This window comes from Hydractinia symbiolongicarpus, chromosome 4, assembly GCF_029227915.1.
Source record: "Hydractinia symbiolongicarpus strain clone_291-10 chromosome 4, HSymV2.1, whole genome shotgun sequence".
Lineage (NCBI taxonomy): Eukaryota > Metazoa > Cnidaria > Hydrozoa > Anthoathecata > Hydractiniidae > Hydractinia > Hydractinia symbiolongicarpus.
The window spans coordinates 6,007,429-6,025,889 of record NC_079878.1 but is presented as its reverse complement, the minus strand read 5'-3'; the positions used below and the strand labels follow the sequence as shown (position 1 = coordinate 6,025,889).

General features: G+C 32.4%; 1 protein-coding gene across 1 annotated transcript; it reads right to left on the bottom strand.

Moving 5' to 3' along the window:
- Positions 1 to 1,511: 1,511 nt before the first annotated feature.
- On the bottom strand, positions 1,512 to 18,348 carry LOC130642186 (arginine kinase-like). The gene is made up of 27 exons (XM_057449272.1): positions 18,296 to 18,348; positions 14,796 to 14,931; positions 14,086 to 14,291; positions 13,701 to 13,917; positions 13,333 to 13,487; positions 13,121 to 13,227; positions 12,906 to 13,034; positions 12,688 to 12,818; positions 12,053 to 12,175; positions 11,815 to 11,840; positions 9,086 to 9,164; positions 8,738 to 8,805; positions 8,206 to 8,350; positions 7,464 to 7,669; positions 7,151 to 7,367; positions 6,618 to 6,772; positions 6,434 to 6,540; positions 6,023 to 6,151; positions 5,806 to 5,936; positions 4,980 to 5,126; positions 4,521 to 4,726; positions 3,586 to 3,802; positions 3,320 to 3,474; positions 3,021 to 3,127; positions 2,800 to 2,928; positions 2,591 to 2,721; positions 1,512 to 2,453 (listed from the first exon to the last, which is right to left on the bottom strand). The coding sequence occupies exons 1-27, from the start codon at positions 18,331 to 18,333 to the stop codon at positions 2,232 to 2,234; spliced, it is 3,819 nt and encodes a 1,272-aa protein (XP_057305255.1). The 5' UTR covers positions 18,334 to 18,348; the 3' UTR covers positions 1,512 to 2,231.
- Between the last annotated feature and the right edge of the window lie 113 nt (positions 18,349 to 18,461).

Below are 18,461 nucleotides of genomic sequence, written 5' to 3'. Positions count from 1 at the left end.
TTTCTAAGAAAGAGGCTAAAATGACTTTTAAGCCAATAAGAATCCTAACAAATTGTTTTATTATCCAATAAACAATAATTTATTTTATATGCTATCGAAAGTTAAAGCTCGTGCAGTGTAGCATAATAAGGATCGTCTTATAATGCGCCATCTTTGATGTTATTAACGTTTTCCTTTAATAATTACGTCATTTTTTTTTGTACAATTTTGCAAGCACGTAAACTAAAGCTATATTCAGCAGTTAAAGAGAAATTGTTGAGGCTGAATATTTTTGGTGAAAGATAATGTATTATAGCTATAAAATCCTGAGAAGTGTGTTATAAGAGAAAAAAAAAATGTAGTCTGAAAATAACCTTTCGTAACTGATTATGTAAAAAAAAAATTGCTGCCACCTAAAGATATTTTCCAAGTTGTTTTTCAGAGAAAAAGAGAAAATAGATAAATTTTCAGTCTTGCCGTTGTTCTTATTTTGTTTTTATTGTTCATCAATTTTCAGGTTTATTATTTTTCTTTTAAAATTGTTCTTATATAGAAATGAAGTTTATGTAAGTTAAGTTAGCTATGATTTACAGTTACAACTTGGAGGAAAGAATCCGTATTCTTTCCTCCAAGGTTACAATAATAATCAAAAATTTTAAAAATTTAGAATATTCAATGATTTTGTTCCCCCATATTACTCAGTCCTCTTCAAAGTTCAGTACTTTTTCAGATTATTTAATGGCGGAAATCTTTAAGCCACCTAGAAAGTTTCGGAATGGCCAAACGACCGCGCTTATTAATTTACGCGCAATTGGCATATGCAAATTTAAATTTTCAACATATAAGGAAAAAATAGTAAAATCTATGGTTTTAGACAAAATTTAATGCATTTCCTTTATGTAAACTAGAATTATCCTGGCTGTAACATCTTCATTTCAAATCATAGAAAAAGGAATTTCAACGCTACCTTTCCGCAATCAGTTTTTTAAAAATAATATTTTCAAACTTATTAATATTCACATTAAACTTTTCAAAATTATCACACGCGAAAATTAGTACAAAATAGATCCAAACAAAACGAGTGAGAGAGTAGTAAATTATAAAAATGTTTGTTTTGTTTTTTGAAAGCAAAGTAAGAAAAATTTAAAATGAAATTTTCTGTGATCGCCACCTTATTAAACGCTTTTCACCTAGTTTGTGTATCTGCGGAAGTCCATCCTACCAGCTATAAAATTTGCAAATTAATGATGCATGTCCATTGAAGCAAATTTTCCAGTCGTTTGTTAAGATCGTATTAGTGCATATGTTCTAAAACCTAAGAATTATTTGTGCGTTTTGCGAATCCACAGCTTGCGCAATCTTGACGACACGCTCCGTCATTCTTTTGCAATACAGATTTTATGCGTCGCCCTGAAACAAGTTAGCGTTTAGTCTTAGTGTAAATTAGTAACTTTCACTACAATATTAAAGATAGTGTCGAAATTTATACAAAAATAATATGATTTTGACTGGGTTAAAAAAAAGTAACTAGCACCATTGATAAATTACAACCAAACTGTGAAAATAATTTACAAGACAAACCTTTATACAAAAATTTAATATTTACTTTCCAAGATCAAAATCGCAGTGGAACGACTTGTTACAAGCAGTTTTTTTTAAAAAAAATCGGATTCAGGGTTGGTCTAGATGAAAAAATCATGGTGTCCATTTGGGTGTTGTTCCTGGTTCGTGATGTTATTAATTGCACAGTCAAGTAAAAAAGTGAAAAATTTTGGAACATGACTCGAATAATAGGTCTTGTCAAGATTATCAAGAAATGTCAAAACAGTAACCAAGAACTAATGTGAGACATGGGAGTGTGCATTTAGAGATCCAGGAGGTATGCTTATTAGTTTTCGGTAATCTCTCTTTCGTGACTGTCCATTTTTCGTGCAAAACTTGAGGACTATATTTTACATTCTATTCTGCTAACTCCTAACCCAACAAAAATTTCAAGAAAAAAAGCTTTTAATAAGTCGTTCCAAACGAATAGTGTCTCATACTTCCCCTGGCTAAGAGAAAGAAGCGCTGCGTTTCCACTGAAGAATGAACGACCGGAAGAATGTACTATGTTTTGTCAATCATTTCCACTGTTTCGTAATCCTGAATCATGTGAAACTGCGGAGTCATTTCTAGTATTAAAACTACAGGTGTTCTGTTTTATTAAAGTATCGAATGCTGGCTTTTATTTATGTCGAAAAGATCAAGTTTCTTTATAAAATGTTACATGTAGAGCTCTTCTCCTTGGTGTTCTTCTGAGGTGATTGTTTCGGAGACCCTGTGGAAGATCCACTATCTTGTGGGGAAGTTTCAGACTGTTTGCTATCTTGTGGGGAAGTTTCAGACTGTTTGCTATCTTGTGGGGAAGTTTCGGACTGTTTGCTATCTTGTGGAGAAGGTTCTGGGTGTTTGTCATCAGGCTTTTCTTCCTTATTCTAAATTTAAATTTTTAAACTTTTTTACAAAATTGAAAATTTCAACACAATTCCTTGGTACAAAAATTACCAGTTATGAGGTAATAAGCTGATGAACACAAAGTAACGGAATTTGTACTATTGAGATTCGAACCCACCTTTGTTCCATGCTTTTCTTGTAGTTCCAGATCTTCTTTATAGAGTGTATTAACTCCATCAATCATAGTTTGTACAAGTTGCACTTCGGAATATCCAAGACGATGTTTATTAGAGATGTCGTACGTCACACCTGCAAAAAATCGCGCGTCAATTAAATACAAGGTCGCCCAAGTGAAGGAACAAAACAATACAAAGTCACGTGTCTTACCTGTCTGTCCCCCTGATTCTCCTCTTGTACCACGTGGTTGAAGTGAAAGTTCCTCACAACGTGCTTTTAAAGCTGGTAAACCTTCTTTTGTCCATCCAGGTAAATCAATATGTACAGATGCTCGCATACCTGTTAATTAGACGGATTATACGATACGATACGCTACGTAGAACTTTTACCGCAGACCAGTAACAAAAATAACTATATCAATAGTATCATACCTGTACCAAGGTTAGTTGGACATGAATGTAAAAATCCATATTTTGGATCTAGCATAAAATTCTTCTCTGACTCAGCAAGAACTGAACCACCGACTGCTGAGATACCCCTGAAATAAAAAGGATAATACACTGACAAAAAAAATATTAACAGGTATTGATTGTAGGAGACAAAGTTTAAAAGATAATTCAAAGTTTCAGGTGAAAAGATAGACTTTTTAAATAAGGCCCTTTAATCGAAGAAAATGAAAAATGAATATTTCAAGTTTGAAATATACTTTATTTATCCACAAAAAGTTTACCTAGTCAAACGTTCGAAGACACCTTTCACATCTCCACCTTTCTGCATGGAAATGATTCTTAATTGATCTTCTTCATTCACCCAAACTAAAAATGTTTTTTCATCGTTATGAAAGATACCACGTCCTTCTGGCCAATCCCGTTCCATGCCAGATGCCTACAATTAATAGATTACTTAACTATCATGTAAGTCGTTAATTAAGAGGAAGAGTGAAGCCCTAACACACTCATTTTTTGCGGAAGAGCTTATGACACGGGAGAATAATACCTGTAGATTTTTATCACCAGTCATAAACAAGAAGTGATCATCAACAAGCTGTTGTCGAACTTTTTCATCCATTCCAGTTAACGGATAATACTGTCCTGATAAATCTTCTTGTAACTTTTGGAAAGCATTTTTCATCAAGTTTTCTACTCCCAGGCGTTGTTCTTGAGTGATACCAGGTGACAGACCAAATCCTTCAATGTTTCGTCCCACTCGAATCCTATTATAAAATAATAGACAAAATTAAAAAAGTAAATCAAATTACTCCTGTTTTACCAATTTTGCATCACTTGTTCAGACTTTAATGTCAAAGCAGAAAGATGTTGTTAAAGAATTCCTTGACAATGTAATCCACAGCACAATTTTGTTTTGAGTTGCTTAAAATGTTGCCCTTTGATTGGAATAATTTGTATCGCATGAATTAAACATTGGCAAGAGGGAATGGGGGTTTAAATATTGGTAGTTTTCAGCAAATTATCAATACTTTTATGGTGTTTCATTACATTTTGTCCACGATTGTAAAAATGAAACTGTTTTTTTTTTGCAGGGTCAAAACTGTTAACTTATACGTTATTGATCGTTAATTATTTTTTGGTTAGTAGGAGTTCACATTTTTGATATTGCTCAGGTGGGCATTGCGCAAACTAAAATTAAAGTTCTAATCACACTTTTCATATGAAAATTTCATAACCTTGAAGAAAGCCTATTTCTCCACTTTTAGAAATGTGTCTCGCAAACTATTTGTATTTCTTAAATCCTGTAGGTTTTTTTATTTACTCACTTAAAGTTACTTATCAGCAAACATCATAAAAATCTCATCAATAAAAAAGTCTGCGTAGAGTAATCACGAAAACTTATCTACCTATCCACCAATTTTAAAAATGTTTTTTACCGTGCTCAGACAAAGTAACATTCTCCAGGGAGAAGTTTAATTTTACCTTGTCGAATGCACTGGTGCTTCTGTATTTACGTTGCCTTGTAGTTTGGAGACATCCAAATCTGAGGTATGACTGAAATCTTCCGATAAGTTGTGATAATCCAAAATAATCGGTGCCATAACATCAGCAAAGTCGTGATATGTGTCAGCATCACCAGCATAAACACCCACATGTTGGTCGTCAAATTGTACTGCGCATGCAATTGCCTGTAAAAAGTATCGTGTAAAATTTTATTCATCCTTGCATAAAAAAAAAAGTATTGAATAACATGTTATTTCCGATACTCATAACACCAATTGAAATTTTTGAACTGACTACACATCAATGACAGTATGACATTGGGGTCCGGAGAGTTAGAATATACATACTCTTACTATATTTTATTGTGGCTTCATTTCGTTGCTAAATTGACTACCTTGCACTTGAGAAATTTACAAAATTAAAACAAAATAAACTTACCTTCGCAAGTGTAAAACCACAAGTTTCTGTTTTGTGATTACAGAGTTTTTCCCATTTCTCTCTTGTTACATATTTCGCCACTAGACTGTCTTTTGATTTTATTTCTGGGAAGTCATTGCATTCTTCAGAATTACTTAAGTGCTCAACCTGAAGATAAACTCTACTTTATATAAAACATTCACTAACTTAATTTTCTCACAGTCCAATCTTCAACATTGAGCAGATACATACCTATAACTTCATTCCGCCGTAAGGGAAAAAGAGATTTACTACTCTCTACAACCGCGACTTCAAATTTTAAAAAGTACAGATCGTGTAGAAGCAGACATACAATTTAACTATCTAATGTCATTGGCTACTATAGTTTTTGACAGAAATAGCGGCTTATAGATTTGCAAATTAAACAAAAATAATAATCATTCAATATTTTTATGGGAAAATCATGAAATTAGCTTCAATTTGAAATGCTCAAAGTCCCAATCAACCATGTTATTTCATCCCGCTACATTGTTTTCGTTTCTTTCACACCTGCATGCAAATTTGTTTAAACATCTTTAAATATGTACACAATTAAAAAAAATTTCTATGAAGTTTATCTATAGTAAGTTCGTAACTAATTTTTATTGATTTTCGAATTGGTCACTGCAGAACAAAACAAAGACCACGGCATAAGTATTAAAGTTTTTGACTAGCATCATGTAACAAGTATACTGATATGAGAAATTAATGTGCTATTTTTTTTAAATATATGTTATTAAGCATCAGGGAAACGATGTATTACATCGTCATTAAGCTTTTACTAAAAAGAAATAATTCTTGAATTCACCTTTATCCCATACTTTTCTTGTAATTCCAGATCTTCTTTATAGAGTGTATTAACTCCATCAATCATAGTTTGTACAAGTTGCACTTCGGAATATCCAAGACGATGTTTATTAGAGATGTCGTACGTCACACCTACGAAAAACACGTCAATTAAAAACAAGGTCGATCAAGTGAAAAATTCAATATCAAACAAAATAATACAAAGTCACGTGTCTTACCTGTCTGCCCCCCTGATTCTCCTTTTGTACCACGTGGTTGAAGTGAAAGTTCCTCACAACGTGCTTTCAAAGCTGGTAACCCTTCTTTTGTCCATCCAGGTAAATCAATATGTACAGATGCTCGCATACCTAAAGTTGAAATGTAGGGTTTATCTTTATCAATATTATATTGATATTGCACATAAGTAAGAAAACAAGAAAATATTTGTTAGTACTTAGGTTTTATTACAGTATTTACATACACCAGCACATGTTATTTGATTTAATGGAAGGAAGATTACACTTTTGCCAATTTTCACGAAAAATTACTCGAGCGATTGATATAAATAAGGACAAAGTCATTGAAGTTGTATTACAAAGATGAAACATGAGGTATAGTGGTATAGTTGGTGGAAGCTTTTTAATGATTACCTGTTCCAAGGTTAGTTGGACATGAATGTAAAAATCCATATTTTGGATCAAGCATAAACTTTTTCTCAGATTCTTCAAATACTGAATCTCCGACGGCTGAAATTCCTCTAAAAAGTTAGAGAACAAAGCTTAAAGTGAAGTAGTTGAGGATGAAAAAAAAAATAAAAATTTACCAACTTCTTACCTGGTCAAACGCTCGAAGACACCTTTTACATCTCCACCCTTCTGCATGGAAATGATTCTCAATTGATCTTCTTCATTCACCCAAACTAAAAATGTTTTTTGGTCGTTATGAAAGATACCACGTCCTTCTGGCCAATCGCGCTCCATCCCAGATGTCTATTTTAGAAATAAAAAAAAACAACGTGATCTCTCTTTTCATAATACGGCTAAGGTCATATAGAGAACAATATCTATATGACCTTAGCCTAAGGTCTCCCTAAGCGAATCATTTAGTCAGTAAGTATTATCAGCTACATGAAAATCTTATATTCGTTCGATGTGTTTATTAGTAATGTAAGAACACAGAGATGGTGTCGATAGGTTTTGTACTTCGGAAATGAGAATGTACTTGCTCATATCATATACCTAAGAGTTTAGTGTGACTTTAGAAATGTTGCGACTTATTAAATATGTTAGTAATATTGAGTAGCATTTATGAACTTTTCTTTTATCACTTCACTAAGACAAGTCAAAGCATCAAAGTCACTAACCAACCTTTAGATTTTTATCACCAGACATAAACAGAAAATGGTCCTCAACAAGCTCTTTGCGAACGTTTTTGTCCATTCCAAGTAACGGATAATATTCTCCTGATAAATCATCTTTTAACTTTTGGAAAGCATTTTTCATCAAGTTTTCTACTCCCAGGCGTTGTTCTTGAGTGATGCCAGGTGACAGACCAAATCCTTCAATGTTTCGTCCTACTCGAATCCTAAAGAAATATTTTTGATTGAGAACATCTCCCTCATAAAAAAAGATAATCACAAAAACATTTTGGATGGAAAAAACATGGCGGTAAGGTTGCTACCTTGTGGAGTGAACTGGTGCTTTTGGATCAATGTTACTGTTTACTTTCGAAGGATCCAAATCAGATGTATGAGTAAAATCTTCTGATAATCCATGATACTCCAATATAATAGGCTTCATTACGTCGGCAAAATCGTGGTACGTGTCGGCATCACCTGCGTAAACTCCGACATGTTGATCGTCATATTTTACGGCACATGCTATCGCCTACAATATAAACGCTGACCGTAACATTATGTAGCTGTGAACAAAGATGTCAATAAATGCATCATTTTGAACAAAATCAAGCGACATAGATTATTTATAATGGGACGATTTGCAATTCTTAACCCTTTTGTAGTAATGCATATCAATGCAGGAGAAATGGCAGCAGTGTTACGATTATACACAATTTTACTCAGATCTTTTACAGCATGCGTATTTTAGGTGACTTCTCCAAGTTAAAAGTTATATCTCGGAACGCAACAAGCGCTGAAATGTATTCTCCGTAATCTCTCCCATATAATCAGAAAATCGTTATTTTACAAACCGGCAAACATTAGACTAACCTAACCATATGGAAAGAGGTCTGGGGATGAGAGTTACTAGCCTAATTATAGATTGTTGTTTTATTTCGGAAAATCTTGCTTCACTGTATGTAGCCAATCACAGTTCATACACCATAGTGGCTCAAGTAGCTACGATATAATTTCTGAACAAAGGCATGATATAAAATTAGAGAAGTAGGTAGCTGAATAGCTTACCTGAGCAAGCGTGAAACCACATGTTTCTGTTTTGTGATTACAAAGTTTTTCCCACTTCTCTTGAGTAACGTGCTTGTAAACGAGACTATCTTTTGATTGGATATCTGGAAATGGCTGCGTTTCTTCGTCTGACATATTTTTATAAAGTTATTGTTCTAAAAAATTTAACATTTATATTAAAACGTGGAACACTATTACCCAGAGAGCTAATTTTTCCAAAAGAAATTGCGTTATAAGACTACAGGTTACTAGAAAAGTAAAATTTTATTGCAGTCTACATTTCTAAACAAAATTTTGTGTATTCAAATACATCTGACGAAGACCAGACAGATTAAACATGATTACTACTAACCAATATTTACCAGTGAGAATGGGAATTTGACTGACTTAGTAACTTTGTTGAATTTTATCAAGTATACCAACACCAACCTCGTTCCCAGGGCATTTTGCCTTGTTGATAAGATAATAGCGGCATTGTTGACCACTCCGTAAACAGCTCAGTGGTCACAAGACCCTGGGGACGAGGTTGTACCAACAAAAAATGGCCATGCTTATGCTTATATTGTGTTGCAACAGGGAATTAATATCTGCAGGAAAAACCTAAAAATTTAAAAATTTTAACTGTGATGTTTTGAAGATTAACGACAACGAGGCGTTGGCGCAAAAGTTTGATGTCATGTTAAAACACATCAAAAAAGTGTTTTTTAGACCTAGCAATAAAAATGCACACACAGACGGAAATAATGAAAGAAGAAAATAAAACTTTTATCCTTCCTTGGGTCTAAAAAATAAAGTTAGTTAAAAATTCAACCATCTTTTTTCCATACATTCACTCACACACCATCAAAGTAAATCAATTTGAAAAAATTGCAATGTTCACCCCGCACAAAATCTGCTGCACAAAATCTGCAACCAGAACATTTATCTTCTTAAAGCGCGTCAACAAACCAAATTTCTCGCTAGTATATAATAATAAAAACAAGAATCCAATTTCAATTTCACAATTTTTTCTTATAAGAAAACTTTATCAACCTTACTGTTCATATATTAACTAAACTATATTTATTCACTGTGTTTATTTTAGTTGCGTAGCAACCCATGTCTATATTTTCATCTGGAATATATCAAAAATTAGAACAATAAGCTGAATAAACAAGACAATAATTAAAGTTTTCATATCAATTCTTGTATTCTCTCTCCTCTCTGGAGATGAATGATCGAAAGCAAGTATTTTTTTCCCAAGGGTTCTCCTCCTTCTTTTTATTAATTTAAACTCTCAATTAAAAATATTTCGTATATTATTCAGAGTCAATTAGTTACTTTACACTTGGAAATATTAACAGAAATTATTTATTATGCCCACGATGGAGTACCACGTTTGAATCAAGCATTATCCAATGAAATCATTCATAGTCTATTTCAAGTTTATATGCAATATATTTTTGGCATAATAATTGGCTTATCATAGCATAAAAACTCGATCCGGACTCCTAGTTTTTTAAGAATGGTTGCGAGGTTTGGCTAATATGCATGAGGAAAACAAGATGCTTAGACAAATTAATTTTGCTTCAATGTTTTTGTTTTGAATTTATACCTTAGCGTCTTTTAAACAAATGTGTGACAAAAGTACTACAAACCATTATAAAATTTAAAATTTGGTTTGCATATATACCTTGCAATAATAAAAATATTCTGCTGTGCTCGCAATTAATAATTTTAAAACATTTACCTATCTACACTTGACATCCATCTAACCCTTGTTGTATTCTTTTGTTCAAAAAATAAGTTTGCGTGTTTTAAACTTTTTGTTTATAAAATCTCATCTGCTCCTTAGAGATATATTTGTAATTGAGGCGCATTGTTAGAACAAATAAAAAACGAAAATATTGATTTAGATAACAGTAGAGTTTGTGATGAACGTCGAAGCCGGTCAAAATTAATGTTCTCATCTTTTCTTTGTTTTTTTTACATTAAAATTTTTCGAAATTCGTAAAGATGCAACAACTGATTTTGAGATAAAATATATTTATTTAAAAATTTAAAATATATTTATTTAAAAATTTAAAATATATTTATTTAAAAATTTAAAATATATTTATTTAAAAATTTAAAATATATTTATTTAAAAATTTAAAATATATTTATTTAAAAATTTAAAATATATTTATTTAAAAATTTAAAATATATTTATTTAAAAATTTAAAATATATTTATTTAAAAATTTAAAATATATTTTCCCCATATTTTTTGGATTTTGTTTTTCAGGAAAAAGAGAAAATTAGTAATTACTACCTCCCACTTAAAAAACCAACAGGTTTTTTTTATATTTTACAAAGCCACTTCCCACGATAAACGTTAAATATCAGTTGACTTTGGGCCTTTAAACTGATTTCCTCTCAGCCTTTTTACATAGAATTTCTTTGAAATACCGTTACCAGAGGTAGTTCACTCTAAGCTTAGTAGCTATTGAAGTAAATATCTTTTATTCGTAATAAAATTACTATTTATCGTCTGTTACGGATTTTACCTTTGACTTTTAAAGTTAATTGGTAGCAAAATGAAACAATGTGAGCCACGTTTAGAAGTTTATTCTTATCTTTATTTTGATAAAAAAACAACTTGACCAACCTTTTTTCTAAGTATTTATTTATTTATTTATTTCCGAATTTATATACAGGATGAGTATGTCATTAAAAAATACTGTTATAAATATACGTCTTGTATAGTTCTTTCCTAAAGCATTATTGAATTCTAGGAATAAAAAAAAAATCTTTTTTACTGGTATCAAAAAATCTATATATGCAACTAGATACCACGCACTCAAATCATTTTTAAGTTTTTCAGCTACCGTAAATCCTCGAATAAACGCCCAGGGTGTTTGTTTAATTTGCCAAATTTAAAGTGGGGCGTTATTAGGGGAGAGCGTTCAAAAATTGGATGAAATGGGGATGCATTTATAAAATAATTTTGACTTAACAGGGCGTTAATTAGAGGGAAGCGTTTCAAAGAAGAGGGCGTTAATTTTAGGCTTAACGCACGGTATGCAACAAGTTCTCTAAGCTCAAGCCTAACTTCCTCTTTCAAGATTTTCTCAGACTTTTTTAAATTAGGTTAGGTTGTTACTTTGACAAAAAAGAGCTGAATAAATCGAACTACTAATCGCAAAACTTAAATGTACGTACACAAAGAATGGTACTTGACGAAATACAATTATGGCCAACTCTTTCAATTTTAATGTTTAATATCCAACCAAGATAAGTCTGGAAAAAGAAATTCTAAAAAACCAGCCGTTAGCCCGTGGAAAATCCACGGGTTCGCCTATCCTTTTTATACCGCATTGCGTGCTTCTCTCTACTTGCGCAGCTAAGCTACCATTTTGCATGACAGACAGACGAACGGACAGAGGTATACGGGCATTATAATATAGACTAGTCGTTGCCTGTGGAAATATCCACGGGTTCGCCCGTCCTTTATATTTACCCGTCGCAACAAAGTGGATAAAAAGATATCGCATGTGATATTGGTGTTTCCGTAACATCATTTTCTAACTCAGTGGGGGGTCCGCGCAGAGACAGACAGACGACGGCTATTATTATAGATATATCTTACTTTAAGCACCTATGAGTCAGGTCTGTCTAAGCAAAAAGTTCGCAAAATATGTGTTTATAGGAAAACACTTTTTCTACTGTTACCATCGCAACCGTAAAAGGATTTTCTCACACATTATGTATCATACTTGGCGGTGGTTTCAATAATCGACTAATGATTTTATTTTCTATATTTTTATTGTTCAATGAGTTACTAAGTTGCCAAGAACACTTCCAACTACAATCAATTATTGAGAAACATGAATTTCACATGTTTTCAATAATTTCAAAGTTGTATTCAATGATGAAAATAAATTTGCTTTCATTTCTCCGGCTTTTTGATGCGTGTCTTTCTTTTGAAAGGTACACAAATTTAAACCTGCCTGAAACCAGCAAAAGATTCTCAACTCCATTATGCCACAATATTTAGCCCTTCCTGTCTTCCTCCTCAGACACTTTCTATAAAAAAATCATTGTTTCCCGTATTGGGCACTTATTCCTTTCTCGAACCTCTACGTTGTTGTCGAAATTAACTTCGTAAAAATGCGCGAAAATTCAATGCGTGCAAATCTGAAATTCACAAAGGAATTACCACGCGCGCAAATTCAAAATGGTATTTGTCATGTTAACGATTTGTTGATATGTAGATAATTTTGTGTATATATAATGTTAAAACATATTTAGAAATGTAGTCAAAATGGCTCCTGCATTCCCAAGGGATTGCGAGAAGCGAAGCAAATGAAAAACAAAAAATAGTTCATGAAATCAAGAAGATAGCAAACATTGATACTAGAAAAAAAAGCTAGAATTTATAAAATTTATTTTCTTTTACAAATGCATATTCTCGCAAACTACAACAGTAACTGAACAAATATTATTGTCGGTTAGTTTATGCTTTTAATCCGTGTTTAGCTTGAAGTTCTACATCCTCTTTGTACAGCGCATTAACTCCATCAATCATAGTTTGTACGAGTTGCACCTCAGAATATCCAAGACGATGTTTATTAGAGATGTCGTACGTCACACCTACAAAAAAACACGTCAATTAAAAACAAGGTTGATCAAGTGAAAAATTCAATATCAAACAAAATAATACAAAGTCACGTGAATTACCTGTCTGTCCCCCTGATTCTCCTCTTGTACCACGTGGTTGAAGTGAAAGTTCCTCACAACGTGCTTTCAAAGCTGGTAAACCTTCTTTTGTCCATCCAGGTAAATCAATATGTACAGATGCTCGCATACCTAGAGTTGAAATGTAGGGTTTATCTTTATTAAAGTTTCGTCGAACAGCTTATGAGAAGAATTTTTAAGAGTTGATATACTCATACCTGTACCAAGGTTACTTGGACACGAATGTATAAAACCGTATTTCTTATGCAAAGAGAAACTTCTTCCTGACTCGTCTTTAACAGACGTACCAACTGCTTCGATACCTCTAAACAGAAAATCAACAGGTTGATCTTTAGATTGGTAATACAGTTTTCAGAACTTGTGAGCTTGAAGTATGTTTATGATCGTACATGTTTTATCAACTTCTTACCTAGTCAAACGTTCGAAGACACCTTTCACATCTCCACCTTTCTGCATGGAAATGATTCTCAATTGATCTTCTTCATTCACCCAAACTAAAAATGTTTTCTGGTCGTTATGAAAGATTCCACGCCCCTCTGGCCAATCACGCTCCATCCCAGATACCTGAAAGTTGCAAATCAGAGACCTTCTTTGTAATTTCAATGAGAGAATTGATAGAAAAATTAAAAAAACGAGTGTAAAAGCAATTTTGATCGAAGCATCTGCGAAAAAAAAATGGAAGAAAGCTTCAAAACAGAAGTTTGATGGTAAAAAGTATTTTTCGGTTACACAATCAACTTTTTAGACTGTTATATTTCAACAATAAAGCTTGTTTACCTGCAGATTTTTATCACCAGTCATAAACAAAAAGTGATCATCAACAAGTTGTTGTCGAACTTTTTCATCCATTCCAGTTAATGGATAATACTTTCCTGATAAATCATCTTTTAACTTGTGGAAAGCATTTTTCATCAAGTTTTCTACTCCCAGGCGTTGTTCCTTAGTGATACCAGGTGACAGACCAAATCCTTCGATGTTTCGTCCCACTCGAATCCTAAATGGTAAAGGAATAAATATTTATGCCAGTTGATTGTAAAACTGGGCAGCTAAACAACTTTTTAGACAAGCAAAACACGTGAATATATAACATCTTGGTTATGTATTCATGTATTCAAATTGTAGTTAGAAAAATAAATCAAATGTGGTTAAATTACTTAAGGACCTGGTAGAATGAACAGGTGCATCTGGATTAACATTTCCTTTGATCTTTGACACATCCAAATCTGAGGTGTGACTGAAATCCCCAGTCAATCCGTGATACTCCAAAATAAGAGGCGTCATAACTTCACCAAAATCCTCGTATGTGTCCGCATCACCAGCATATATACCAACATGTTGGTCATCAAACTGTACAGCACAAGCAATTGCCTATATATATAAAAAAATTGTACGAAATATACATATGAGTTTTATTGATTTTATGGATTGGGTATTACATTATAAATCATAGATAAAAGAATTTGAAAATAGAAAAGAAACCGTGGACCGTGAAGCCAAAGCATTTGAGGGAGGCATTTCATGGGCAACAAGAATTTTAATATAATTTATTTTGTTTCAAATAAGTTGTTTGAAAGATTGTGCGTGTTACACAATTGTGCAGAATCAACTATTTATTGTACTTTCTTTTATTTCTTTGTGTATGACCAGGGGCATTTAAAATCTGCATTTATCGTGAGAGAGAGAGAGGGAGGGGATATTCAATAAAAAAAACAAATTTTGAGACATTACACAAAATTTAAAACTGTTATGTTAATATAACAGTTTTACACAATTTATTTCTTTACATGCTAGTTGCTGAAATGATTAGGCGATTATTTGAACACGTGGCACTGAGTAAAACAATAAGGAAAAAACAAAATTAAATTAACATACCTGAGCCAAAGTAAATCCACACGTTTTTGTTTTATGTTCACATAACTTATCCCACCTCTCTTTGGTGCAATGCTTTGCAGTAAGACTTTGCTTGGATTTAATTTCTGGGAATACAGAAGCCATTTTGACTAGATTTCTAAATATGTTTTAACATTACATATCTATATACACAAAATTAACATCTGCTTGCAAAAAGTTTTTACTAAAACTTTCTGAAAAAAAATAAAAAGATTTCATTGTAAATAATTGATTAATAAAACATGTATTTTTGTAAAAATAATTTCAAGCCTGAGGTTTACAAAAGTTTCAGAATAAGAACACATGTATTTAGTAAGCTTTGTAGTAACCTTTGTAACAAACTATATATTTAAGGATACAGTATAACTTAAAAAAATTAAAAAAATTAAACCTAAAAAACGAAAATATTTTTTTCAACTAATCATGTAAAAATCTTTTACTTTTTTCATTGTTTCAATGTTATCTTATATTTATCTACAAATTTATGCAGTTTCACCTATTGGTGCACCCTCATCAAGACAAGAATATACTTTACCCAAGCCAATGAGTTTACCTAGAAGTTTTTAATTTAAAAATAAATCGTATAAATTATAGATTTTGCTGAGTGTTACATATCCATAAAATCAAAAGAAATGGCATTAACATACAAAGTTCCTAGCTTTTCTACTCACTGACATTTCTTTTACCTTACATAAATTCCTTTCTTACATAGTAGCAGACTTGAAAATCTTTCAAGCTCATTTTGAGAATTACAAAATTATCATGTTAAAAACAAGAAGACAAATATGGAGACAACTTTAGAAGTTTTTCACAAGTATTGTTATACCATTTTTATTTGATTCATTATTAGATTTTACAGGTTGTCCATTATGATTTTGTTGAAAACTGACAACCAGAACATGTTCAAATGTTTCATAGAAATGACAAACTCACCCAAATTTCTCTTTCCTTCAGAACTGCCTTTGCATTTCATTGCATGAATCATGCAATAATAAACGCACTGCAAAATCGATCACATGGTTGCTGGATTCATGCCATTACAGAGAAAATAATAAATGAGGGAGAGTATCCGTACTTGTGTTTCCATCGTAATGCTTTTATAAATATATCCACAAAGTTTCAAACATGATAAATCAGATAAATCAATCGAAATTTTTGTGTTATTCTTTATTATTTTTAAACGTTTTAGCTTACTGAAATCAGACTTCTTTGCAACACTGACCACTTCTTGTTGTTGTTTCTAAAGACAGCTTCATCTTCCTAGTTGTCTTACTTTTTGATTATTTTCCTTTGTTTAAACAGTTAGTTGTTTCCTTATGGAGACAGTATCAGAAGTAGACAATTAGAATATCTAAATTTTAAGAATTTCCCCTTTCATGCTCAAATTTAATTACGGCACACTTATTAGACAAGAATAAGAGATCAACAAGATCGTTAAATATGGAGGCTGGAAAAAAAACCAATAAATTTAAGATATTAAAGTATCATTATTTCCATATCTAGTCTGTTTTATATCCTCAAATTTTCAGGAAAGTCATAACTCTGTCTGAACTTGAAATAAATAAATATACAAAATGTATGTGTTATTTTTTCTCGATAAGGGTGATTATGCGCCTTTAAGGGAAAACATGTGATTGAGCATTAAGCTCTTCATATAGAGGGACTGATTTTTGCATAGAAACTGTTTTCTAACTTCAAATCTTACATATTGTGTAAATGTTTTGAATTTCCGCGCCCGAAGGCGTAGGAAATTATTAAAACCATCGTTTTTTTTTCTTTCGGAGCATTTTTTGAGAAAAAACTGACCCTGGGATTTCATATTCAGGATAGTATTGGTATAACTGACTAACTAACCCTGTCCCAAATGGTCAATTGCAACGTCACAGATTTAAACTTCGTACCCAAGCTCCCCAAGTACTGGGAAGTCATCTAAATGACGTTTGAGGCCAAAATTGGTATTTGTTTTCGACAAAATTTGGCACAGTTAACAAAAAGAGTATGCTGAATATAATGGTGACATCAAAATTTTGGTCTTTTGCCACCTTAAATGTCATTTTAGGCTAAAATTGGTCCAAAAATTAAAACTACTTTATTTTTAACGACATTTCACACAGTTAATAAAAAAAGTAAGCTGAACATGATGGTCACATCAAAATTTTGATTTTTCGTCAACTAAATGCTGTTTAAGACCATAAAAGTTTCAATCGCAAGACTTTCAACCATGAATGATAGGCTGTATTTTTTGTTAGCAATTTCTTTTAAAATGCCAGTTTATTATGACACATTTCGTTTTGCTTGCGTTTGTTGTAAGATAATTGTCACTTGTGTGCTTTATCTTCAAAGCTTCATGCACCTAACTTCTTTGAATGTTTGGCACGATAACACAACGAATTAGCAGGTTGTCATCAAATATTTTGGTAGCGAGCAAATATTTTAGAGCCCCCAGGGCTTCTTGTTTGTAGTTTAGTTTCAGTTTAATTTAGGTAGTTCTTGTTTAATCAAAGCTTCTTTTGTGTGACTTTTCCGTGAAATGTGTTTTCCCTTAACTGAAAGTTGTACCACGTGACAATCCACACGGGACAATCACCATAGCAAGATGCAAAAGAACCTTTACAAACCATCTGCTATATAAGGCAGCTGAAAAACTTCCAGATAAGGATCAGTATATAATTGTTTAATTGTGGTCGAGTCGAACGTTGTAATGATACCTTGAGGCTAGCCAGGTAAAATATGCACATCTATCCTATCTATTTTCATGCTGAAAAACAGACTCAAAAGCCCACTTCACCTACCGCCTGAATCTTCTTCCTGCAACACAGTTGTTAGAGCCAGAAGAGCTTACCACAAAAAAATGTAAACATTCAAAAAAGCTAGCTATAGAAAAACATTTCATTTTGTCAAATTATCACATCCACTTTCATTTACTATATACTTTACAGACTAACATAGATAGCTAGCTATATATTAAAAACCGCCCCTCTTGTCCAAAGGTTAAAATAACACAACCCGTCTTGACCTGAACTGTATACGTTGCTTGTTCTGGCCTTCTGGCCTGTCCTGAGGTGCAACGGCGAAACTACGAATTTTACGATTTCGCGATCAAAGGTTCCAGTACGCCAAATCCTTTTATGACTTCGTGCAGCTGGAGCATGAAATAAACAACTTTATACTTAGCTTTTTTTTCTCAAGGTATGAAAATGAAACTCTTTATGAAATACAAACAGAACAAATGTGCTTCTTCTATAAAAACACTTTTATTTATGATGTTTGATTTCTAAACTAACTAAAATATTTTAAAATACCTTTTCTATGCGTTACAATTTATTCAAACTTGCTTTAAACTTTAAAATGATAGCAACTGAAAAAATGAACGACTACTTACTTGCACCGAATAAACATGAACTTTAAAATATATCTTCATTGCATCAATTATATTTAAATAAAATTAAACAAAGACTTTTTTTATTTTTAATAACACGCACCCAAGAGAAGAAAGCTGTCGCAGCTTTCCTATTGCCATTTTATCTTTTCGGCGACCAGAGGATCGCAAAAGATTGGACACAAAAACTATCGTTTGCAACAGTTAAATTTTGCTTGCTCAGTTCTTCTCAATCTTTCAATACAAGTAACAACTACAGGCACAATCCA